This window comes from Varanus komodoensis, unplaced genomic scaffold, assembly GCF_004798865.1.
Source record: "Varanus komodoensis strain SLA01 unplaced genomic scaffold, ASM479886v1 scaffold12, whole genome shotgun sequence".
In the NCBI taxonomy this organism is placed as follows: domain Eukaryota; kingdom Metazoa; phylum Chordata; class Lepidosauria; order Squamata; family Varanidae; genus Varanus; species Varanus komodoensis.
Genome location: NW_025335349.1, coordinates 6579173 through 6605255, shown reverse-complemented (window position 1 = coordinate 6605255; position 26083 = coordinate 6579173). Strand labels below are relative to the sequence as shown.

Here is a 26083-nt window from a genome sequence, read left to right as displayed (position 1 = left end):
TTGGGACTGCATGAAGGCAGCTACCTTTTGGGAGGAGGTAATAATCTGGATAATTCTTGTGATGAAAAGTTCTTTAATATCCAAGGATACATGTGCTCTTTCAAATTAGCCTACCCATCTCCTGGAATTTAACACAAAGAATAAATGGATTTTCCATGCCCTTTTGACAGCTAAAATAATAATGTTACAACACTGACAAGATAAATGGCTACCTGCAATAACACAATAGGAGGAGGATTTAAAGAGACTTTCAGTTTTTGAACAGAGGTTTTTTAAGCACAAACCACAAATAGATAAACATATGGGTATTTGGAATGCCTTTGTTGAAGCCCATGCATATTTTTAAGAACAGTAGTAAGTTCTATTATGTACTAACATATAGATATATATAATTTATATGTAATTAGCACTATTGATCTTTTCTGCATTTTTCCCAAGATGTGTAATGTCTCAATTCTGTTCCTTTCCCTCTTGCTTTTTAAATGAAGTGTGTGTGTGTGTGGGGGGGGGGTTGTATTGCACAATTAAAATTAAATACTTCCATTATTCATTTTCTTTACTTACTTGGTTAAGATGTATTTATAGAAACATTTTCTACCACCTTTCAGCCATAAAATAGACCTCAGAAAGTTTACAACAGTAAAATCTCAATAGACTTAAAAACAGTTCATTAAAAGCCAGAGTAGCACAATTAAAGCAAAAGCAACAATAATAAAGACTAAACAACTAGCAGTAGAACTGTCCACCTAAAAATTGTAGGAGAGACCTGTCTAACCTCCCGTGAAAGGTGTCACACAGGTGGTGTGCTATACTAGTCAAACTTTGCCCCACATCCCCAAAACTCATATATCTCTTTTTGACAGAAGTCTGAGCTGGGCCTCTGAAGCTGCAACTGGCCAACAGGCTCACAGAAGAAGAGATAATTCTTCGGATACCCTGGTTGCAAGAGGAAACCTACAGGTAACAATCCACATCCAGAAATGAACCAGAAATGAATTAGAAACCAGTATAATTTAAATGGAGAGTGTAATTTCTACATAGAAAAGCAGAAACCATAAATTATTCTGGGTGCCAGCTGTAGTTCCTGGACACTTTAAGGGCGACCCAACTCAGACTCCTTTGCAGTAATCTATTCCAGATGTGTGGGACTGCAGGTGGCACAATGGTTTATACCGCTGTGCTGCTGGGCTGGTTGATCAAAAGGTTGATCAAAAGGTTTGAATCTGCACAACGGGGTGAGTTCCTGTTGCTCCGTCCCAGCTCCTGCCAACCTTGCAGTTCGAAAGCATGCAAATGCAACGCCGACTCCCTCAGCTAGGAAACGGAGATAAGCACCGCCCCGTAGAGTCAGGCATGACTGGACTAATGTCAAGGGGAAACCTTTACCTTTATTCCAGATGTGCATGTGTAAAAATGGCAAAGTCTGCTTTCTTCACAAAAAGGCATGGCTGGTGCACCAGGCAATCTCAGTAGATGCACTCTCTGTCCCGCCATTTACCTGGCCATCCAGTTCATCATTAGACATTTCTACTGACCAGTAGTAATTCTGTCTGAATCGAATTAACTCTTATTCCAGCACTAAAAGCTCTTAATAGTCTGAAAACAATTTTTGCTTTTTAGCAGGATATCAGCTTTATTTACATTTCAGCTCCAAGTACAAATCATCTTCAGCTAAATTATGAACTTTTTAAAAAAGATACCCAGTTTAGTTTCATGTTTAGCAATAGCCAACAACAGTCAGAGGATACAATTTACCCAATTCAAAGACAAAATTTAGATGCCCATTTCCACATTTGATTTCACTTGAAACATTTTGCCTCTAATAAAAGCTCCATAACACCTCTCATGTAGCGGTATAAAAGCTCAATTCAGAATATTTAAGGCATTGTTGATTTCACTAAAAGTAGTTTGCAATTAACTCAAGGCTTCCATAATTACTGAACAAAACCTTATTCAGCTCTCATTAAGCATAAACTAAGTTTATATAAAAACTAATTAGATTTGTTGCCTTTTTATGGTCTTGATGGCAATGAAGTTTTAAAATGATTGCCTGAACATCTGACATCTCCCTTAAGGCAAGAAAGCAATGTTAACAATTTTCTATAAATTCGCAATGGGCCTCAAGTTATTTTTTTGGTGATAGCTCATATACCCTTTTCATACACTTCACTAAGCATGCATTAAAAAGTTATTACTGCTGCTGAATGCTTCTTTTTTGAAAAAGGCTCTCAATGTATTTCTCAGACTCTTTGTTAACAAAATATATAAATAGAATTGTGAGTTACCATTATTCTAACTGCTAGTGTTCTAAAGCTGCAATCCATACCCCTGACTGAGAATGGACACAGAAGAGACACCAACTAGGCAGCCTGTAAGTGGGCTTTACCATAGCATTTCTTGCCTACCATCTGTGGCTGCCCTAGAGAGACTTTCTGGAGCCAGAAATGCTGCCTGTCCACAGGATCAGACTGCTGATGTTGCACTCCCTTCAAGAAGCCTTCTGCAACTTTGCAAGAGCTTGCATCTACTAATGGCGTATAAAGTTGAGCAGCCTGAAGGCAGGACCACCACTGGCAAAGTGACATCAAACAGACCCAGCCCTTTAGGGAGCCACTTTGGGCGTGATCAAGGGCAAGCACCATCCGCTGTGTTGGACTGCTGGCAGATCTGCCCCCATGTTGCCTGTACTGCTATTAGACTTACAATTGCTGCAAGTTGGCACGTCTATGTGTTTTAAAAAGGTACAGAGAAGTGGAGCAAAATAGAGAGCAGCCACTGGAACATTAGAAGGAAGGAGATTTAGTGGCAAGGTCATCATGGTATAGAGGGCTACAAGTTGCTCCTACATTGACTCCCTCATCAGAAAGCTTGTGACAGTTCTAGCTGAAGGTACTTCTGCTGAACGCCAGATCAACAAACAGGAAAACAACAGCCATCCAATATTTAATCCTGGATGAGCTTGAGCTGGCCTATATCACAGAAACCTGGCTGGATGAGACTGTGGGAGTAAAACTCTCCTAGCTTCACCCACCTGCATTCTCCATGCTGTAGTAGACAAGACAAGATCAGTGAGGAGAAGTGACTCAACAGTGGTCTATCATGATTTGATCCCCCTGTCCAGATGCCTCATCCTGAAGTCTTCTGGCTTCAAGCATGTGTTAACTAAAGGTTACAAACTAATATTTGCCTGGAGGTACTGTTTGATCAATAAGTCACAAGTATCTATTTTACCTCCGGCAAGCTATCCTGCAATTTTTATCTTAGGCTCATTTGCTTAGGAATAAGTTCCAGCAGGCTCTGGGAGACTTACCAAATTCCAAGTAAACATGTGTTGGATTGATTCTAAGGCTATAAGGGGATGAGAGAAAGCAACTGGATCCTCTCACCCAGAATAGTATATGGGTATCATATTTCTTAAATAAACTATCATTAAATATCTATTTTATTTCCTTTGGACAGTTGTCCTCATCTAAATATGGAAGGGAGGAACAGATAAAAAGGAATGAGACTCAAACGCTGTTGGAAAATTCACAGAGGGAGCAATCCTATGTCCCCTAGACAGTGTCTGAGAGGCCACAGGATACTTCAGCTTCCCAAATCCAATGCCAGAGACAAAGCTCTAACCTTGGAGGAGGGAATCTATGGTGCAGCCCTTTCCCCCTCATGCCCAGCATGGAAAGAGCTATACTGATTATTTCTCCAGAGATCAGGAATGTGACCTCAGAGAGGAAGAAAGAAGACTAGAAGAGGCCAGCATATGAGATATCCTGAGGCTTCTCCAACCTTCTTCCTTTCCCCTCTGAAATACATTCATCAGACAGGGGGAAAAAACCATCCAGCAAAAATGCAGGGCACGATGAAAAGGTGAAGATTACATCCATTGCTCCTAATTTTCTGCACCACATGACCATAAATCACTGAGTTCTATCTATCACAGTAGGACTGCACCATTAATTAAACTTTAAAAATTGCCAGCTTATCTTGGGCTACTATGAGGTATTGAAATACATACATACATACATACATAAATATTATCTTCAGCAAACTGCCCAAACTTCTTTATCTAGGAGGGCAAGCCTGAAAGGCTTCTTATAATGGCTAGAGGGAAATTTTAGATTCTTATTAACACAAACAGCAGAATCTTATGCAGAAAGCCCTACCTCAGGGTCGTTATGGCTGCAATCCCCCACACACTTACTTTTCAAAGTAAACTTGTATATTTTTCATTATTTTACACTTAACTCCACTCAGTCTACTTATGCTTTTTTACTCCCCCTCTTTCTTTTAACAGCATCCAAATCTGGATTTTAAAAATATTTTTTTTACTTTTATAAGTCACCCAGAAGGGGAAAATGAAGTATTCAACTTTATTTGTTTGTCCTTCCTTCCATCCTTCCTTCCTTTGGTGTTTCTCTACAGGCTAGTACAAAAACAGGCAGTTGATCAATATAAGATGTGCCAAGCAGGCCTGAGCAGTTATTTGTTTTGTAGTGCCCAACATGGGTAGTAATGACTTTAGAAAACAGGCTGGATAGCAAAAGTCACTCACAACACCAAGAGGATTTCACAAATATTAAGGAACAAAATGCTAGAAAAGGACCGTGTTCACTGGTCTGTGTAAATAAAGTAATATTAGAGTATTCTTAGCAATACAGTTCATGAATCTCAAATAAGCACACTTTCTGAAATATATTCTAATTCATGCAGTTTCTGAAGTGTAACAAGTTTACAGAGAACCAAAATTATATACAACAGACATGGAGATTTTTCTTATTGGACTAACTCTAATGGCATTATGGAGAACGAATAGCTACCTCCATCTATAGAAATTGGTTACAAGAAAAAATATTCTTAGAGCTCAGTGGGGAGAACAAAGGAATACTTGAACTTGGATATTCAAGACAATTGTTTTAATGGTGAGTTGAGAACCTTGTAACAACCTCCAGGTGACAAGACCACTAATTGTCTTTACAGTCACAAAGTCCTCTTTCCACTGCAGTCATTATTTTACAGAAACGGTGGCAATTTCCTTCAGCTGCGTCCCTTCCTGGCGAACGATTGCCTGGCGACAGCGACACACGCGTTGGTAACTTCCTGATTAGATTTCTGTAACGCACTCTACATGGGGCTACCCTTGAAGACGGTCCGGATACTTCAATTGGTGCAGAATAGAGCTGCCAGGTTGCTAACGGGGACTGGGCGTTGTTCTCATATAACTCCAGTTCTCTGTCAGCTCCACTGGCTCCCGATTGAAGTCCGGGCCCAACTCAAGGTGTTGGTTATGACCTATAATGCCCTCAATGGCTTGGGCCCTGGGTATCTAAAGGAACACTTGCATCCATATATGCCCTCCCGCCGCTTGAGATCAGCAACAGATGCCCTTCTCCGGGAACCCTCTGTGAATATTAAGAGGGTGAGTACCCAGAGGAGGACCTTCTCTGCGGTGGTGCCCCACCTATGGAATGTGCTCCCCAGAGAGGTCCGCCTGGCGCCATCGTTATTTGTTTTTTGGTGCCAAGCTAAGACCTTTTTATTTAAAACTTATTTTAAGTGTTAATTTATTATGTAGGATTTTAAAAAATTTAAGCCGAGATGCACCAGGTTTTAATATTTTTAGTGTATAATTTTTGTATAATTTTGCATGCTTTTGTTGTGAGCCGCCCCGAGGCTTTGTTGCGATGGGGGTGGCATAGAAATGTTTTAAATAAATAAATAATTTCCTTGAACTCAATGGGAAGTCATGGCATTCATGTTGGGCCCAGGTGATGTACCTTGCTGCCTAAGCTTGCATGCTAAAATTTTAGAAGATTCCCAATTATGCTGTATAGATTCCATAGTGTGTGCCTGCACAGAGACCACAATGGACTACCAAAGGAATTCATTTTGGACACCTCTCACTTTGATGTATAAGATTTCTTTGGCTGCGGCCAAATCATCAGGGCCCAAGCCCAACCACAGGATGTACAGATGACTTGTCAGGATAAGCAATTTTTTCAATTTTGTTGAAACCAGTTATCAGAGCTATAGGTGGCTGAAGAACCTACAGGGAAGACTGTGTCCTACCATTCACTTTATTTTTAAAACAATGATGGCTTATGCTGTACCACTGTGGGTCATATCAGAAGACTGCAGGTAATGCCCTTATTTTTAGATTATTGTAGTTAGTATAACTTCCATATAGTTTTCATGAACTTGAAAAAGTTTGATATATAGATTGAAAATTGAAACCTGATCCCCACCCCCTGCCACTCTGCTACAACCATTAAAGCTAGAAGCACCATATGTGCAATTCCTGTAGTTCAAGGGTTAACATGTGGCCCAGGTGTTCCCATATATGTGGGAATTCTCCACTGTTCCATAAGCATGTAGAAAATGCACACTAAATACTAATGAGGGAACTTAGGGGCTTTCTTAAAACAACCTAATTTTACTATATATTTAATGGACTGCTGTTTCTCATTAAAAATATGCAGTTAAGATAATTACAGACAATTATTTACTACTGATAGAATGCAGATTATTTGTAGTTCATATTATTAAAGAGTTTATAACTTGTTTTGTCCCTAATTGCCAGAAGCTAATATATGATGCGATGATTACTGGTCACAAATTAATTCCATTTGCCTTTAAGCTGTCATTTGAGCTTTTAGTATTCATTACTGTTACATGAAAATCAATATATGTATTAGAAAGACCAGTTTCATGCCTCTAGCTATAGTTCTTTGAAAGATTATTCCTGCATTCATTCCTACAAAAGGATTCTGCACATGTGCAGAGTTCTGTTCAGAAGGCACCAGAATCAAGTATTTTTTTTTGGCATCCTCTGATCTGTTTGCATATGCTTCATGGCAAGAGTGGGGAACCTCTTTCAGCCTAAGGGCTGTACAGATTTCAGTGAAGCTACTGGGGATTGCATTTCAGTGGTGGGCAGAGCAAAAGGGACAGGAGCCAAAATAATATAAAAAACCCCCTCACATATTTAAGCTTTAAATTCTTACTGCCAGTAACTAAGCCTTAGGGAAAGGCATACTGACCTTTTAGAAAGGAAACCATGCAAAAGCTGGAAAATAATGAAATGGATTGTGGACAGGGGAAAGGGGATGTGAACATGCTGGGAATCCTGAAGGCCAAACTGGAACCCAAAGGGCATCAACATTTAGCCCATTATCCTAAGGTTGCCCACTCCTGCTCAAGGGCATGGTTCTTGCTCTTCCTGTTCAGCAGACCATATAGATAGTGAACATATAAAGACACTAACAGGAATAGGTAGGAAGAATCCCTACACTGGGGATGGAAAGTAGATCATATGAATGCAGACATGAATGTCTGAAGTTAGAAATAAGTAACTTGTCTTTCTTCATAATCTTTGTGTACTAGTGAGCCAACTCTGTGCAGTAGAGTAGATAGTCGTTACACAATGAAAGAGAGTGCTGTTTGTCCAAATGCAGCATCAGCTCTAGCATGCACACCCAGCTTTTCCTGCTGGACGAAGCTGTAAAGTTCAGACAAGGAGCAGTCCTACGGAGATCAAGAAATGACATACTTATCAGAAAGGAAGAAAAAGAGGTTGTGAACTCCGGAAGGCACTAGTGAGACATCTCATAGTGCACTGCAACTTCAGAGACCACCTGGCAGGGAAAACTATGACAATGCCAGCAGACCCTTCTTAGCTCTATCTTCAAGGTTGTCCAGACAACCGTGGAGTCTGGCAAGAGAGCATGGTCCAGTATAGGTATGGTCCCCTGAGAACTTACGGGGAGAAAATGGGTTAAAAAAGAACACAGGGAGCATTATGCCCTCGGCTTGTGTGGAAGGAAAATACTTAGGAAAGGAGGTTATCTTAGGATGGAAAGAAGGAAATGCCAGGCTGGAGGACTGTTATGTTCCTATGGAGCACCACATACTGTATTATAAATTATTTATTGAATGTATATGCAACATTGTAGTCGAAGAAATCAGGGTGATACATTTAGGAAAACTAATACAACTAACTCAAAACAATAAGAATTTAAGGACTGTAGCAGCAGGACTGTACCCTCCCTCCCCATGAGGGGGCCGGAACCCAGAAGAAGCAGCCCTCAGACCCACTGAAGTTGCCCACCCTTGATTTAGGGTCTACTCTAGGCTCAAATCCTATAAGCTATTGTTATAGGATTCACGTTTTAAGGACAATAAATAATGTTACTGCTGTTGATCTCGAGACCCAACAAGATAGTCTCTGGGGAAGAGTGAGACAATTTGCATGCCATGTGGATCAATATGGAGGTTCTGTCTGTAGGGGCCAAGTCTTGAAGCTTGGCTGAATCTAAACAGGCTCCTATGAATGGTAGAATGGGCTAAGATGTGAATTAGTTCCCGCAAAGACTGAGATGAAGCAGAAGTATAAGCATGATCCTGATGTGACAGAAGAATTGCCTGCAGATAGACATGCCCATCAGCCAATCATCCTTATCAGGAAAGAGTTTTGTGCCTAACTGAAGAAAATGAATAACCACTACCACTACACTTTCATAAATACCATGGGGACCATGTTGCGCATGAAAGGAAGAATTCTAAACTGGCAACAACAGTAACCCATAGCAAAATGCAGGCACTGCCTATGGCCCAGTCAGACTGAAATGTGGAAAAATTCAGACCTACTGAGGGGAGCAAATCTCACTGCTCCAAAAGAAAAATAAAGAAGTACAGAACTCCTCCTCCAGATATTCCACCATGCCAACCAAGGACAGAGGTTATACCTCATCTTAAGTATCAGGAACATCAAGCAGGGGGTCTGTAGGAAATGCCTGGGAAGAGAGAGTAACTTTTATACTGATCTCAAATAATCTGCTTAATCTTTGACAATTAGACCCCAATAGTATCATTCTTATTATATCTTACCCATTAAATTCGGGTAATGAAATAGCCACCATTCCATGAGGACAATTTGTTACTAAGCTACCATTTTCAATAGTAAAATATCTCTTATTTTATGAATGGAAACAAAGCACACCTTCATCTATCAATAAAACATCAACATAGTAAAACAAAGAGATGCTCCATACTAAAGCTCATCTTTCATTAAAGAAAAGTCTTAAAACTCACCGTGGTTCTCTGACTTGAACTAAGCACGCTACTTTGATCAAGTGAGTACTCAAGCACAGGTCACATAATAGGGCAGCTTTCATCCCTCCACTGTTTGCTAGTATATTTCTTTGTACAAGGTCAAAGCAAGTAAGTACCTGTCTGTAAACATTCACTGCTCTCCAGCAAACTAAAACAACAATTGGCAACAGTTGGCTGTTTAGGACATGATTTAAAACAGATTTGGAACTCTACTATATTGTCATGCTATGCAAGCTACGTTTCCTCTTAAAGCAAATCTCTCTCCCTTTCCAGATAGCTTGTGTCAGCTTTTATTAGCACAAATAGCTGCTAGAAAAAGAGACCCAAGGCATTTTGAGAAATAAACTAACAGTAGAAGTTTCTTTTTCTTGTGGATACATTTAATAGAAATGGTCATGAGCCGTCCTGTCACAGTACTATTACCAGTCGAGAGCTCCAAGCAATTCATGTTGTGAAACAGAACATTCACATTTAAAGCTTTCATATCATTATTCATTCATAGCCATTTTATGCTTCTGAAACATACATTTTAATTACACATTGTAATATATCTTTAAAATATACGTTATTAAGAGAAAAAGGCTCTTACTTTTTCAACTCCTAAGCATTTCAAAGGTTTTTCAGGTTCTCTATCTTTCTTTTTCTCTTCCTTCTTCTTTTCCTTTTCCTTCTGTGGGCAAGATATTCAGTTAGCAGTTATTACATACAGATAACATTTAAAATATCAGCAACCATTATCATGATAAATGATAATTTGAATTAGGATTTCAGAAATCCTCCTGTTGAGAATTGCAGAGTTATGCTATGTTTTGTTTTTGTTTGCCTTAAACAATGTCATCTTCAGGTTGCAGTAGCTGTGCCCCTCTTGGCTCTTCAAATGCCTGATAAATGATAAGGGTTTTGCCAGATAATTTCCTCAACCCTCAGCCCACATCAACAAAATATAGCACTAATTGCATTTGGGGTTAGGTTGTGACCCTAGCCAAGAGTGCCTCACTGCAAGGCAATCCTGCATTTGAAAAGTCTTTGCTCTGCCTGAATGTTTCCCCCCTAGGAGGTTTCAGTCAGCTTAAGAATGATGTTTGGCTCTCAACAAGCATATTTAAAGATTACACTTTCCTGAGGTTATATGTAACAATAAAATGTACCTAGCCTAGTGGCCTTTTCTCTGCATAACAATAGTTTGGCCTAAAAATTGAAAAAAAGACTTGATCTTTTCTTGAATTGATTATAATTCTGATTGATGGAAGTTTTAACTCAGATTCTTACATTTCAAAACCGTCTAAAAGATTTGCACTTCAGTTTCTTTTCTTCCTTTATTTAGGGCCTAAATGGGCACCTAAATCTAATGTTATGCAGATCTGGAGGACTTGTGTGTCCAGAGCATGTTTTTGGTTTATCCCTGCCCCACCCACAGGAAAAAAAAAAGGCAGGCAGGAGGCTGAAAAGTAGAGACTTTGCAGACTAGACACTTTGTAACAATGTCCTAGAAAGAAAAGTCTGTAGGACTACTTATATGTAAATTAGAATACAGAATGTGAGCTTGGAGGGTTTCCGTTACCCCATGAAACCTCATGATAGAATGAGGTTAAAGTAGCACACAAAAGGACTATGAAACAATGTTGGAGTAACCTTTCCTGTCTCTTGTCAGTTTGCACCATTGTTTATCTTTATATCTGCACTGAAGTTAACTGAAGTTAGTGTTAAGCAAGTTGTCTTACAACCAGGTTTTACAGTCCCATTTCAAACACTGTATTATAAACTCTGGTTATCACTGCTGCAGATGTAGCATTTAGACCATGCTCAAGTTCACAAATGAATAAAGAGGGATAGCAGTTTGCTGATGCTTGGGATCCCATTTGCAGGGGGCAATTTTATGATGGAGACCATAGTAAGGAAACCATCCTAAACTGGAAAGAAATGCCACTACAATAAAGGGGACCTACTCTGAATTAATTGTGTTTGGGGCTGAGGCATCACACACATCAACGTTTACAAGCACACCACCAACTGCAAGTAATGACAGAACAGTCGTAACCAGTGGAAACATTCCTTTTCAAGATTAATATCACGAATTTGCCAACTCTGGCTGAAAAAGAGCTATCTATGCAAGGTGAGATGTTTGATACTTGTTGGAAAAATCTAAGTTAAAGCTATGCAAGAATCAGAAAGTAGTTTTTATACAGAGATGTGGAAGAATATTCAAAGACCCTTACTTTATTGTAAAATAGCAGTGCAAAAAGAGGGAATAAAAGTAACCACACACACATCTCATGCTGGATTATGGCATTTCAGCTGAATGGTTCTCCTCAGCTGAAGTTGGAAAGAGAGGAACCACAGTGATTGCAGTTTAGCTTTAAAGGCTGCAGTCTTCCCACTGATAAATCATGGTGCTGGCCTAGATAATGTATTACACATTCTTGTTTAAATCGAATATATAGAGCATCAGCACCCATAGATAACATGAGCACTAGGAAGACAGGATACCTCTATTTTGTTTTTCTCAGAAGCAGCTTGCAGAGAAGGAGAGGATGCCAGAGGCTGAGCAGCATCAGAGGAAGACATCTGTTCAAAGCAGATGAAAGATAAGGAGAGAGAACAAGGCAGATTTTAACTAACATGCTATAGAACATCCATCAATATATTGCACTGCTTCCTATTAATCTTCAAAGATACAGGTGAAATGCAGAAAAGAAAGGAATTAGACAAAACAAACAAAATTCATGGATGCCTTGGACTACAAGTTTATGCTGTCTTTGATACTAAAAGCATATATTGCATTCCAATGAGGTTCAGGAAGGTCTTCCATTGTTCAGTTAGTATACTGAAATGTGGGCTGCAAAAACAAACTAGTGTTCAGAACAGACCACAAAGCCATTTAGCCCTTTGTCTTTTTAAAATTTACTAGAGCTATTTTTAAATGTTGAAAAATGATCAGGTAACAGTGAATGCTTTATGGATGAAGTTTCTAGAATATATAAAAAAGAAATTTACTTGGGTGAGATCACATCACAAGCATGAGGGAAAATAATTAAGTTTCATTCATTGTTCAGTTTTATCCAGCATGACTGTTGAAATATTAATGCCCTGAAACTAAAAAAGAACACTGTCCCATGGGGATGGAGAAGGTGGTGAAGACGCCTCTCTAACATAATTATTTATTTTATTTTTGCTCATTCTAGCAAAATTAATTATTTTATGGATAAAGCAAAATAACTCAGAATTATAATTAAATTATAATTAAACCCCTTAATTTGGAAAGAGCAAAGGAAAAATTAATAAGGAAGAGCCTTCTAACCACAAACCACCAGGCATATTATAATACAGTTTATATAGTATTATGAATATCTCTACATGTAACTAAAATCAGTAGAGTACTTTTCCGTATTATTCAGTCTGCATATGAAATGATGCAAGTATAACATGAAAATAAGTTTTAATTAGAAGTATTTTCAGAAATTTTCATATGCTCCTAACATTTTTGAGATCTTGTGTGTTGGAACTTATGGGTTCAGAAATCTCACGTACCCAAGCCTTACAATAAGGATCAGAAACTAGGTAAGACAACTTCAGAGCCACCTCTTACATCTGATCATGATGCATTTGCTCAGGTAACTCCCACCTTTCCTGCTTCACTCACACTAGAACAATAGAAGCACCAGGTGGATACAGTAGAAGGGACAGAAACTTAATTGCAAAATCTTGTGGCTCCAACAGTTTTTCTTATTGGTAAGCAGCACTGCTTCGTACATTATTACCCATCCCTATGCCAAATTTGTTGTAAGTCTGTCCTAAGAAAACTAATTTGTAGAACTACCCCTCAAGACTCCTAAACTAGCAGCATGTAATGCATTTTCACAGATTCAATGGTCAGGAATGGTCACTGTGTAAGAAAAAATAAAGCTCTCAGCAACAATGCCATTTCCTGCTTCTGATGCTGAATGTATGAAGCAACCCTGCAATGAGTCTGAACATTATTCATTTAGGCCAGTACTAGCTCTATTGGACTGGCAATGGCTTTCCATATTGTGAGGTTCCAGCATTAGGCTTGTTATGAAAGACAGTTTAAACTGGAAAGTCCAATAAGTGAATCTGGAAGCACCAACATACAAAGCATGTTGAGTAATGGCCTTTCCAATCTGTATCACCGTCACCAGCTTCTGACATTAGTAATAAGTACCAGTAAGTGAGAGGTGATGTTACAAGTTTCTGTCAGCACTTCCTTTTACCACCTGAAACTGTAATACTTCTTCATTCAGAGCTAACACTGAACCACCCAGGGGGAGAGGACCCTCCTCTTCCTTCACCACCACTTCTTTTGTTGTGCCAGTGCATTAGGGGCAGCAAAGTAAACAATCTTGTCCATCAATATGTAAGATGCTGCAGGCAAGATGGCCACAAAGACTGCCCATACCACCATTTCTTTGCTGTGAAGACTACAAAGACTACAGAAATTTCAAGAGGAGTAGCCAAAACATTTGTTAGTCTTTAAGGTACCACAAGACTGTTCTTTAAAGTGTCTTTACTTTCAACTCACTGAACCAACTCTTCACTTCATTTCACTCCTTTTTTTTTAATGTGCTTTGTGAACCACCCAGAGCGCTCCAGCTGTTAGACAGAATAGAAATTACACACTTACACACACTTTTTAATTCTTATATTATAAATTGTTTTAATATCTGTAAAAGGCAAAAGAACAATCTAGTAAAAATCCCATGTACAAATATGACATAATATTGTTGGTAGAGGTATCTCCATAAAATCCCAAAAAATATTGGATTCAAAGAGACAGGTCTCGGATTCCCACTCTAAGTAGGTATTACAGCATTTATTTCAATCAGACAAGTGTAAAAATGTTATTTTATTTACACTTCACTTCTTGCAAAAATAGTAGAGTATGTAACTGTGGTTAGCACAGTAAGGAAAAGACAGTACATAATGAATGTACAGAAATCATTGCTATGAAAATGGATCCAACACACTAAATAAAAAAGCTTTCAAAGAATTAGACACCTTCACAGAGGTTATTTTTAGCAACAGCCATAATTGAAAGCTCCATATTAAGAGGTAGCTACTGGACAAGCTTTCTATTGGACAAGCGATCATGTTAGGGAATGTTGAAAGCAGTAGCAGAACAGGAAGTACAAATATGGGATTGATCCTTTCATAAAGAAAGCCACAGCTCTGATTTTACAAGATCAGGGCTGTCAAGGACAGGATTTTGGAGGACATTAATTCACAGGGTTGCCAAAAGTCAGGCAACTTCACAGCACAAAAACAAATGCCTCCCATGCTCAGCTATGTAAACGCATGGCCACCAAGATGATATGCTGAAGTAGATGCATCTTCATTTTGACTGATATATTTCTTTTAGCCAATTATATTTCAGGTAATTATTCCACATGCCCAGGCTTCCTTCCAGTAATGGGTCTGATAAATCATGAATAAGTACCTTAACTACTCTGTGCTTAATTTTCCAGCCTGTTATGCTCTTGTACCTTTATTCCCATACACCACTTCATATTTTCTACTGTACTTTACTGAAGATCCTCCCAATCTCTGTACCGACAGTTCTGAACTATACGACTATCAGAAGATTTTCATTCTGGAAAGTCATTAGCTCATCCAGATCCAGAGCTGGAACCTAGCAACCCGTCTCCAACTGCGTATTGTTTGAAGCGGTGAAGCTCCCAATTGTAGAAAAAATGCAATTTCAGCTTTAACTACAGAAACAAGTCCTTGTAGGAATCTACAGCTCTAAGTTCTCTTCAATTATATACTCAATTAACAATCAATCAATTTCCATGAAAGTCATTAACACCAATTATTTAATTAGTGATGAAGATAATTTTCCCATGCTTCTGTACAAAAAAAAAAAAAAAATCCTTCTTTTAAGATATGGTCAGCCTCACTGTATATACTAAGGATTTCTACATATGAACCTCCTTCTTAGAGGAACTGAACATTATTTTATAGTATGTATAACTATTTCTCCACATGTACACATTAAAAGGAAATATAAAAGAAAATAATTGCTTACACTGGTGACATGAACTGCATTTTTGTCATAATATTTTTTCTTCTCATATTTATCCCTGATGAAGAATTCCACAGCTCTGAAATCAAATAACTTAAGGAAAAGATAGGAAATAGACAAAATTAAAGAGGTTTATGGTACAGAACATTTAATTTTTAGTTTGCATTCCAAGTAAGTTTTAAAGCTACAATTAAACTGCTGAAAATATTAACACACGGGTTCAATTTTAATTAATATTTTACACAGGTCTCATTCTGCTTCCTGACCCTTAGCTGAGCCCCAGCTGGTTTAGGAACTTTATAAACAAGCAAGCTCCCAGAGAATGAGCAAAGCAGGGAGAGCTAACAGGAATTACACAGCTGAGTTCAGCAGGGAAGGTTAACGGGAAAAACCCTAACAATTTATTTATTACAACACTTATATATTAGTAGGACTTTGCTGTTAACCTTCAGGGATGACAGGACATAGCCCAGGCCATTCCAATATAATCAGTAAGGTAGAATAAAAAAGAGAGTAGACACTATGTATGGAAAAGACTTGTCCAGTGATGGCAACCTGCAATGTATGTGCAATGCTTGTTTTCTTGCCTGAGATTGGCATGGTCCATGCACATAGCAAGTGCTAACCGACTGCCCTGTTGGAAGAAAATTGAGATAGCAGTGGAGTGGCCAGTGTACATCCTCAGGGGAATAAGAGAAGATGAAGAGATCTTAGAGCAGTACAACTACCACAGCAAAGTAAAGGAGCTAGAAGAACACCAGGAAGCTGAAACAGAAGAGGAGAAATCTGAGACAAGGGGAAATGAAGTAGAGTAAACTCCCTGTAAAAGGGAGAGAGAAGTAGAAGACATGTTACACTAGAGGAAACAGTAGAACTATGGAACTGCTTTGCAGATGAATTGAGAGCAGCCTGCAATGAAAGTATTACAGGACACCCCATGCAACAAAATCAGTCAAACTGAGGAAACAATACCAAGACCTACAACAACAACAACAACAACAACAGAAGGGTAGCAGCTGGGAAAGACTCCCTGCTGTGTGATATGGAAACCTATGCAAGTCACAAAAGACCCATGGACTCACCAGATATGCTGGTTGTTTCCTTAGATGATAGATTAGAGATGAGACGGAAGAGTTGTCAATGCTCATAAAACTTATCCTTCTTTCTCACCCATGTGAGAAATGCTATCAAGCAAAGCTTTGAACAAATCATGTCAAAAATCGTATTTGAGGCTTTGGAAAAGAAACTCAGGAACTTTGGGGCCCAGATACTTTTCTCATCCATCCTTCTAATACTTGGAAGAGGAATAGAAAGGCAAGAAAAAAGTTCCAGGTGAATGCCTGGCTATGAAAGAAGTGCCAACGTAAAAGATTTGGAATCTGGGACCACAGGCTACAATCCCTGGAAGATGGACTGCTGACAAGGGAGAAGATTGTATCTTACAAGGGCTGTAAAGAATGTATTTGAACACAGCATGAAGAAATTCAAGACCATCTTACAACTTTCAGCTGAATCCTACAGGTGTGGGAGAAGTGAACTTGCTGTAACAATGAACAAGGGCTTACGCAGCACAACAGAGACAGCTGTTCTAATAGCATCCACAAACAGTCCTCCATAGAATGCAGGGGAAAACACATGGACTATAAAACACATGGACTTCCATTTCTACATGCCAATGCGCAGAGTACAGGAAACAACTGCAAAAACTTGAATCTTAATACAGGAAGTCGAATATGACTTGACAGCTGTAACTGAAACTTGGTTGGGATGACTTGTTATGACTGGAATTCAGCAACCAAAGGTTGTAACTTGTTCAAAAAAAAAAACCTGAAGGAACAGAAAGGGAGGAGGAATCAGAGTATAAATTAAGGGTGCATATCTCTGCACAGAAATACAACCAGATGATCTTAGTAGTTCATCAAGAGCATCTGGATTAAAATAAATGGTACAAAGAATAAAAGGAACATCAGAGTCTACTATCAACCACCCAGTGAAGGAGACATTGAGGATGAAACTTTTGAAACGCAAATTGCTAGTGTTTCAAGGAAGCATGACATAGCCATAATGGGGAAGTTCAAATTTCCCACTATCTGCTGGGAGAAAAATTGTGCCAAACATGGCCCCTTCAAGAAATTCCTGACTTGTGCGGCTGACATAAAGTAGAGGAAAGAACTAGTGGATCAGCTCTTCTTGACTTGATTCTAACCAAAAGGGATGGCCTTGAGGATAAATGGCCATTACAGGAATTCTGGGGGAAAGTGACCATGTCATACTTGAATTCTTGAAGCAAAAGTTGAGCATAGTCAAATACATACTCTGAATTTTAGAAGAGCCAATTTTAAACTAAGAAAAGTAAGTAAGGTCCCATATCAAGCAACTCTATTGAGAAAAGGAGCCCAAAATGGGTGGAAAAAGACAGAGACAATGGAAGAAGCCCATGCGGCTTCATAAAAAGCTTAGGGATGATCTGAAAATAAAAACGGACACATAAAGGAATGGAAAGGAGGCAAGACTTCTAAGGAATGGTAAAGGTAGGTAGCATGGAATTTTAGGGCTGGTGTTAGGAAGGCTAAAGCTGCAAATGAGCTCAGTTTAATGAGGGATGCCAAAAGCAACAGAAATCCTTCTCCAGATACATGCACAGTAAAAGGAAAGAAACGGTCAGTCATCTACTCAATAAGAATAGCAAAATGATAACAGATGACAAACCGCAGAAGTACTCAGTTCCTAGTTTGACTCAGTCTTCTTTCTATGATCTCTCTGACAAAGGTTAAGTATGAGATGAAAGGGCAAGACAGTAGCTTGAGATTGATAGGCAAATGGTCAAGGAACACTTCATTATCTTTGAACAAATTCACATCTCCAGTGCCTGAAGTAATGAAAAATCTTGCACAAGAACTCGCAGATCCACTGTCTACTATCTTTGAGAAACCATGGGGGATGTGCCACATGACTGGAGGAAAGCTGATGTTATTCCTCATTTCAACAGATGAAAAAGGAAGACCCTGGGAAATGCAGACAAGTCAGTCTGACATAAACCCCTGGGAAAATTCCAGAGCAGATCATAAAGCAGTCAATCTGCAAACACCTTGAAAACAGTATAACAATTACTAGAAGCTGATGTGGAATTCGCAAGAACAAATCCCACTAGACTAATCTAATTTCATTTTTTCATCAGATAACCTCTGTGGTAGACTGTGGACTTGCTATAACCCGACTTCAGCAAAGCTTTGCCCCATGATATCCTGATTAACAAACTAGCTGAAAAGGGGCTAGACAGAACAACTATCAGATCCATAGTAATCTCCACAATCAGACTCAAATGGCACCTTCTCTAACTGGGAAGAAGTAATGAGTGCAGTACTGCTCCATACTGGGCCCAGTGTTGTTCAACTTTTTTATTTGGATGAGAAGATGCAGTGAATTTGCAGATGGCACAAAATAGCTAATAAAATGGGATAACTAATACCCTGGAAGAGAGCAGCAAAATCCAAAGTGATCTTGGTAAGTTGGAGACCTGAGCTAAAAATAGCAGAATGAAATTGAATAGAAACAAATGCCAAGTTCTGCACCTAGAAAAAGGAAATCAAAAGTATGTTATAAAATGGGGAACACTTGGATCTAAAATGCTACAAGTGATAAAGATCTGAGAACTGTTGGAGAACATAAACTGGATGAGTAAAAAAAAAAGTTTTATAGCCGCAAATGCTATATTTGGCTGCATTAAGAGAATTAACACTTTCAATTTACATGAAGTACTTGAGTACTGCATCCAGTTCTGGTCACCAGTTTAGGAAAGATGCAGATAAACAGGAAAGGGTTCAGAGGAGGGCAACCACAATGATTGGGGGATGGGCACAAAGCCACTTGGGAAGAGACTGGAAGAATTAGCCATGCTTCAACTTGAGAAGACTGGGAGGAGATATGGTAACATTCCTCAATTATTTGAAATCTGTTGCACAGAAGTGAGCCAGGATCTCTTCTTGATCATCCCAGAGTGAACATGGAATCAAGTTACAGGAAGTCAGATTCTGAGTAAACATCAGGGAAAACTTCCTGCCCGCTAGGAAAATATATCAATGGAACCATTTACTTAGGAAGCTGAGCTCCCCTACACTGGATGCATTCAAAATGAGGCTGCACAGTTATCTGTTAGGGAAGTTTTAACTTGAATCCTGCATTGAGAAGAGGGTTGGACCCAATGGCCCTATTGGTCCTTCCCTACTCTGCAATTCTGTGATTCCACGAATGCTTGATTTTACACCAGCACCTCTTAATATCTTTGACAGTGTAGCCTAAGTTATTTTTAACTACAACTAAAAATGCATGTGAGGAGTATTGGCGAGCAAAAAACAACCCCTCCCCGCCACAACCCTCCATTTAATTTCTCCCTAATGTTTCTAGCTCATATTCAGGCCAAAGAAGGAGGGGAGGTATTTCCTTGACTAATACAGTCACACTAGCCCTAGCTGCTATGCACAATTAATGCCTCTCTACTTGCCATCAAAGGATCAAGAGGAGTGAAGGGAAAAATAATTGTTCTCATAGTTCCTGCTGGCAAAGAAGGCTTCAAACATGTTTGGAAAGCTTCACTGAACAGAGCTTGAAGTTAATACTTCATTACAGGGAGCTTTAAGAGTCCTTAGCTTCAGTCAGTCTTCTTGACTATCATTTCCTCTCACCCTCAATTTTGGTTAGTTGGAGGAAATCCAAGATAAGGGGGCAAAGAAAGCACAAAACAGTTACAAACATAGTTGATTTTTAGCCTGGTGTCTTTAAGGCCAAATCAGCTCATGCATTTTTGCACTGAACATCATCCTTTAACATGTGCGACCATCACTAAATTCAATAGTCTTACTATGCTAGATTTGGCTCGTCATCCTCTCTTTGTTATGTGCACTAGGACAGATGTGCAACAGGAGTGCTTTGGTCCTTTCCCATAAGACTCTTCCCATATACTACATTGACAGGGATCAAAGAATTGTCAGAGATAGGGGGAAAATACTGAGGCAAATGTCTTATTTGCAATTCTGTTCAGTATTAAAAAGTCAATATATTTATTAAACTGAACTCCTATCACAATATTTTCCCCATATCCAACAGTTTTTAACCATTTGTTACCTCTGAGCATATTATTTTCTGGGAAAAAAATGAAAACGTCTCCCAGTTCATGGAAAAATGACTGTTTAGATATTTTTTCCTCTCCTTTTCAACGCTTGACATTTACATTTAGCCACCATGCTGCATGCATCCATAGCAAAAGCCTTATCTTGTACTTACAAATACTCCAACCCTCTTCCAGTATGGGAATACACAAAGGATACTGATCTGTTTGAGGTCTTCGAAAGTTCTCTGGTAGATTTGCTTCATACAATAGCCTTGCCTTGGTATTTCCCATCTCCTGCATGCACTAAAATCAATGACAAAAGGAGTAAAAGGTTATTGAAAGTTTTAATTCTTAACTGTACATATTTTAACATAGAGCTCCTGAAATATAGTTCCTGCATGCCTAACCATGTTTATGTAAGTATTGTCAGGATCAATGGGGCTTTGAGTTAACACAGTTAGCAATAGCTTGCAAACTGCTTAAAATATGTAAAGTCAAAGTTATAACTTTCACTGTCTTGGATGATGCCCCTTCTCCCCAGTATCACAATAGATTTTAGAATTTGTTTTGATAACTTTGTAATATATTCTGTGAAACCAGCAAGAGAAAGCAGCAGCACCTACATGCTTTGCATACTATCTGCAGGACAAAAAAAGTTGGAAAAAAACCCCCTAATGTAAGAATCTTTACTTTCTTGCTGACCTTGCAGGAATTAAACTGTTACAAGTGCAAACTGAGATTACAAGGGGAAATTTAAAACATATTAATTAATTAATTAATTAATTAAAACATTTTTATGCCGCCCCATTCGCCGAAGCCTCGGGGCGGCTTACAACATAGATAAAACAATAAGTTAAAATCCATATAAAATACATTCTATCAGAAGAAGAAAACAAGTTTGTTTGCATCTATATCCCATTTTGTTATTTCCCCTTTGCAGCAGATAATTACATTTTAAGCAAAAGCAACATAAAACCATAGACTAACTTTAAGCTGAGAGGAAGCTTCCCCAAGAAAATGTTTTCTGAACAGAACAGGGTTTAGTTCAGTGGTGTTGAACCTATGGCATGTGTGCCACAGTGGGCATGCAGAGCCCTCTCTGTCGGCATGCGAGCCAAGTTGTGCCAGCATTGCCTCAGCAGCTGGGCATCGGATAATAGTGCACATATGGGCTGTGCGCATGCTCGGAAAGGAGTAGCGGCACCAGGTGATGACGTCATGAATCGGGGCTAATGAGTCCATGCTTTCGCATGGTCAGTCAGTGTGCTGCCATATTTGCTTGGACTGTGAGTTGTTTTTTGCTAAACTAAAAAAAAATTTCAGGTTTTATTGTAGTATTGGCACTTTGTGATAAATAAGTGGGTTTTGGGTTGCATTTTGGGCACTCGGTCTATAAAAGGTTCACCATCACTGGTTTAGGTTTAATTGTATAATGGATTGATATGAATGTGTAGTAACAAGCTGCATATAAATTTATTTTGATGCAGTAGGGTTACAGTGCTTCTAATATGATGTTAAATGTTAATACTTGCTTCTTCTTAGGATGAGATCATTTGGTTTTTCTGAGTGATGAGAATGTAAAGCCCTTGCTGAAAATGCTTCAACTATCTTAATCCATAAGGCTAGCTTGCATATCACACTAAACTATTATTTAGCACTACATGTACAAGCTCCAAGAAGTTCAGCAAAGCAGATGGGCTTCCATGCTCACCTTTCTTCTTCCCACAGAGCTTGGAGGACAGCTTCAGCAGAACTTAATTTCACTTTCCACAAATCTTGGCTTGTCCTTACTTACAAACCAGAGACCATGCTTTAAACTAAACTCTGGTCAGTCTCTAAATAAGTTGTTCCAGCAGTTTGAATCAGAAGAAACATGAACAAGTCTTTGCAAGATTTGCAAAAAAAAAAAAAAAAAAAAATAGACCAGTGGGTGAGCAAGAAGATATAAATAATGGCTGAAGGACTGTGATAGCATGTCTTCAAAGATTTTATGTTAACAGAACTGAAAGTAGAAGCATTTTCAAGCAGTCTTCCAAAGGTAATTATGTCATAAGAAGCAGGCATAAAAAGTAGTGAAATCCACAAGTGAAGCAGATGTGGTAGCTGCAGCATAGTACACTACTCAAATGTATGCTACAGCAGGTCTCTTTCCTTTTTTAAAGTTCCTTTATGACAGAAAAGAGCAACTCATTTTACCAATTTTGCTTTCAAAGTCAACTTTCCAGAGTTTTCCTCCCAGCCCTGCTGATTTTTTTTTTTTTACCTGTATTTGTTCTGGCGTCCATTGGTCCAAGTTGACAGATTTGACTCTGGATATATGAACTCCCAGATTTCGATGTATTCCAGCACATCTGATACAAATAAAGACACCAGTGTTCCAGGAAGCCCATCGTGGACCTAAATAAATTAATATATTGCAAGAACTATCAAGTTAAGTCAGGTTTTTCTTCCAGGTATCTAAAACACAACTCTGCTTTACATCTTCATGTTTGCCATCCTTGCATCCCACTTGCACATATTGTTATTATATTTACACCAGATATAATAACTTTAATTTTAGATACTTGCCCACTCACATAGCATCATAAGTTGCTTTTCAAACAGTTAGGAGAGAAGGATGGGGATGGGGAACAATCTGCTATATTTCAAGAGTGCCCTCCCACCCCACTCACTGAATCAAGGCCAAAGTCCTGAAGGCACATCTAAAGTTCACAGTTAGACAAATATTTCAAAAATGCACTACAAGAAACTACCAGTGGCATGTACAACAGTCTGAGAAACTGTTTTGAGCCTCAGCACAACATGATTGCCATGGGACATGCATGGGGAAGGACAACCGGTCCAAAAGACTGAGTACAAGGCAGAGGTAGGGTCTAAGCCACAACACAGGAAACATCATCTTTGAACCTATTTTCAGAATTAGCAAAACCTACTTCACAGTAATCCTAGTTAACAGTAAGAAAATGCATTGGTTTGCCTTTAAGCAGGAGGGCAGGTACGGATAAAGGTGTCCAGGAGGAGAATGTCACCTCTTCAGCCTGAAGGCTCCCAGCGTGGCCTACATACCACCAGTAATAAAAACAGGCCCTCCTCAGTTTTACAGTGGAGGGGAAATGGTACTTAGAGAAAGGGGATGGATGGTGGGGGAACAACCTCACACAGTACTTCAAAAATTAACTAAGTTCTTATACAACTAGCCTGAATGGAAACAGCTGAGGATAAGAAGCCTGACGGAGTTGCTCTCTCAGCAAATCTGTGGCAACAGTTCCTGCAGTTCCATCTCTCCCTCTGCTGTAGCCTCAGAGAATGGCTGCTGCAAGAATTTGCTTTGTTTCTGATGACTGGCCAGCTTGTGTGAAGCTGTTTTCTCTATTTTGTGTGAGAAACAGCTTTTGATAACTAAAGACTGGTTGAGGTTTATTCACCTCGTCCTGCGGAGAGGAAAGCCTGTTTCTACAGTCACGCTGGCTTTTGAAAACTCCTGGAAGCAGTAACATGTCTTTGCTTTAGAACACCAATGAGGCCAACTGAAAGTTCAATTGTGTCACTGCATATCTGTCCTCACAAGAAGTCCTACTCACTGCACTTACCACGAATGAGCACACTAGCGGACTGCTGATTCATAAAAAGCTATGAACTGGGAAAAGCAGCCACAACATCCTTGCCATGCCGTATGTGTATCAAGTGTAATTACCAACTAAGCCATTCAAGCAACTGCTCAGAAAACTCACTCAATGAAGGAATAAGCATGTTAAGGTTACAATCCTATGCATATTAAGGCAAAAAAACTCCCAAACATGCATAGGACTGTGCACCTAAAAAAGTTAAAGGGTCAGATGTGCTAGAAATAAGCTTCAAAGAAGGGGTCGTGGGTCAGTTCTGATTGTCCAGGAATAATTTATCTTCATCCCAAGAGACTCATTATAGGCCCACATTATAATAGTGCATCTCAGACTTGAGTGTGGTTTCTGCATATAAACAGAGAACTAAGACCAGAATTAACTGTATATGTTAATTGCACAGCACTGCTTCTTCGGTAACTGAGTTCTGGATCATACATTATTCTAGCCATCTCTCAATGTGAGCATATAGGGACAAAATAACTCACTCAACATTGGGTACAAGTTGTGTATGGGTGGCTCTTGAATCACAGTTTGTTGTATTATGTGAACACAGTGTCGCTAACAAATAATGAATGATAACCGCAAACAACTCAGCTTACAACTCAAGAAGAGTTGAATTCTCTTTGCAGGCTGCTGTGGTTAATGAGCCATGATTTGTTAGCGTAGAATAGTTCACACAATACAACTCATGGTTCAACCCATACTCAACCTTGTGAACTGGGAGCTAATTTTTACTGCCCAATCCAGATGTATCACTGTTTTGGAAAAAAAAAAAAAACTGTCTTCAAGTGTAGATGTTCTAGCTAGCTTCCATGGTATATCTCTCTCGCTCTCTCCCTCTCCCCACCCCAACTTCTGCTTATAGGCAGCACCTCTAACATCTGTTTGTCATTTTTTGCAGTAATCATTTATGCAATTATGGGAGCTAGATCAGCTATGAAGAAGGATGTTGTAAGGTTCAATCTTATTTTGATACAAAACCACAAAAGCAGCTCTTGGTCAATGCTTCTAAAAAGACAGACAATTAGAGAACAGTATAAATAAAAACTCTCATTTCATCTAAGAATGATGAGCTTGCTTTATGACACATCTCAGTCAACTCCTCCTTCAAAGATAGAATCAATTGATCATGTGGCACTAATACATAGATATCCTGATCCAGCAAAGAGAAATCTGATGTTAGAAAGGGGAGAGATCTCCCACATCCAGTTCCTGGAGTACATCAAGTTGTGTTTGTGTAATAATGAAAGAGTGAAGGTGTACTGTGTCCTTGGAGCCCCTTCTTTCAGCATTGAAAAACACTGATCGTTTATGTGATAGGAACAGAAACAATTGCAATTTCCTTAATTTCTGTATAAGAGGATAAAGGATATAAAATCTCTTGAAAGACAGATCATGTTTTCAGATAGTCTTTGAACTACACTAAGAACTGAACAAACAATTCAAGCCAAAGATGCTCTGTACAAAGGAGGCTACTACTCAGAAAAGGACTTGAGGTGGATCCTAACCTCAAGATTAGTCTCGGACCACTGTGTGATGTTTCAGAACACAGCCTGCTTCAGCTCAAATCAATATGGGGTTCATCTGTTTCAACCTGAGTACCAAGCCTAAGTTGAGATTCAGAAATCCAAGGCTTCATTCCCTCTACTATTGTGGGAAATCAAAAAATGGCTATGACATTTTATAGTTTGGTTAGAACTAGTATTTGTGGGTATAGCAGCCCCACAAGAAAGCATTAAGCATACCACCTCGTAGATTACTATGGTGCAGTGGAATTTATATTACATGTCTTTATATTTTATTCTTTTCAAATGAAATGGCTGATAACTTTTATTTCTTGGCAGAATTGGATGAAAAGTTGCAGGGATTCTCTAAGGGGAATCAAGCCTCTCAGATTTCAGAGTGAAATTTCAGGAAGTTTTGTACAAAAGCAACCCCAACATTTTGTATATATCCAAAAGGGCACACATTTATCTCCATATGTTCCTAGTAGACCAGTGTTCTGAAAATGACAGGCAACCTGGAAGTGGTCTTCAGTCAGAAATCAACAAAGTTTCAGAAGGGCAGAAGTGTAGTGGTACATATGGAAGGAGAGTCATTAATTGGGTGGGGGGGGGATTTGTTCCCTTCCCATGTGGTTTTTTTGACAATTGCTATATTTTTCGCTCTATAAGACGCACCTGACCATAAGATGCACCTAGTTTTTAGAGG

The 26083-nt window shown here is 39.0% G+C and overlaps 1 protein-coding gene across 5 annotated transcripts in view; it reads right to left on the bottom strand.

The window, feature by feature from the left end:
- Positions 1 to 26083, bottom strand: part of SMAP1 (small ArfGAP 1) — an 88583-nt gene that overhangs the window by 54085 nt on the left and 8415 nt on the right. For 2 of the 5 annotated variants that reach the window (XM_044421597.1, XM_044421601.1), the window contains exons 2-6: positions 22513 to 22646; positions 20467 to 20552; positions 15146 to 15221; positions 11593 to 11670; positions 9695 to 9775 (exon numbers count right to left, since the gene is read on the bottom strand). In XM_044421597.1, the coding sequence (XP_044277532.1) occupies positions 9695 to 9775; positions 11593 to 11670; positions 15146 to 15221; positions 20467 to 20552; positions 22513 to 22646 (455 nt within the window). The remainder of the gene's footprint in view (positions 1 to 9694; positions 9776 to 11592; positions 11671 to 15145; positions 15222 to 20466; positions 20553 to 22512; positions 22647 to 26083) is intronic. The other 3 variants (XM_044421598.1, XM_044421600.1, XM_044421599.1) reach the window with 3 other exon arrangements.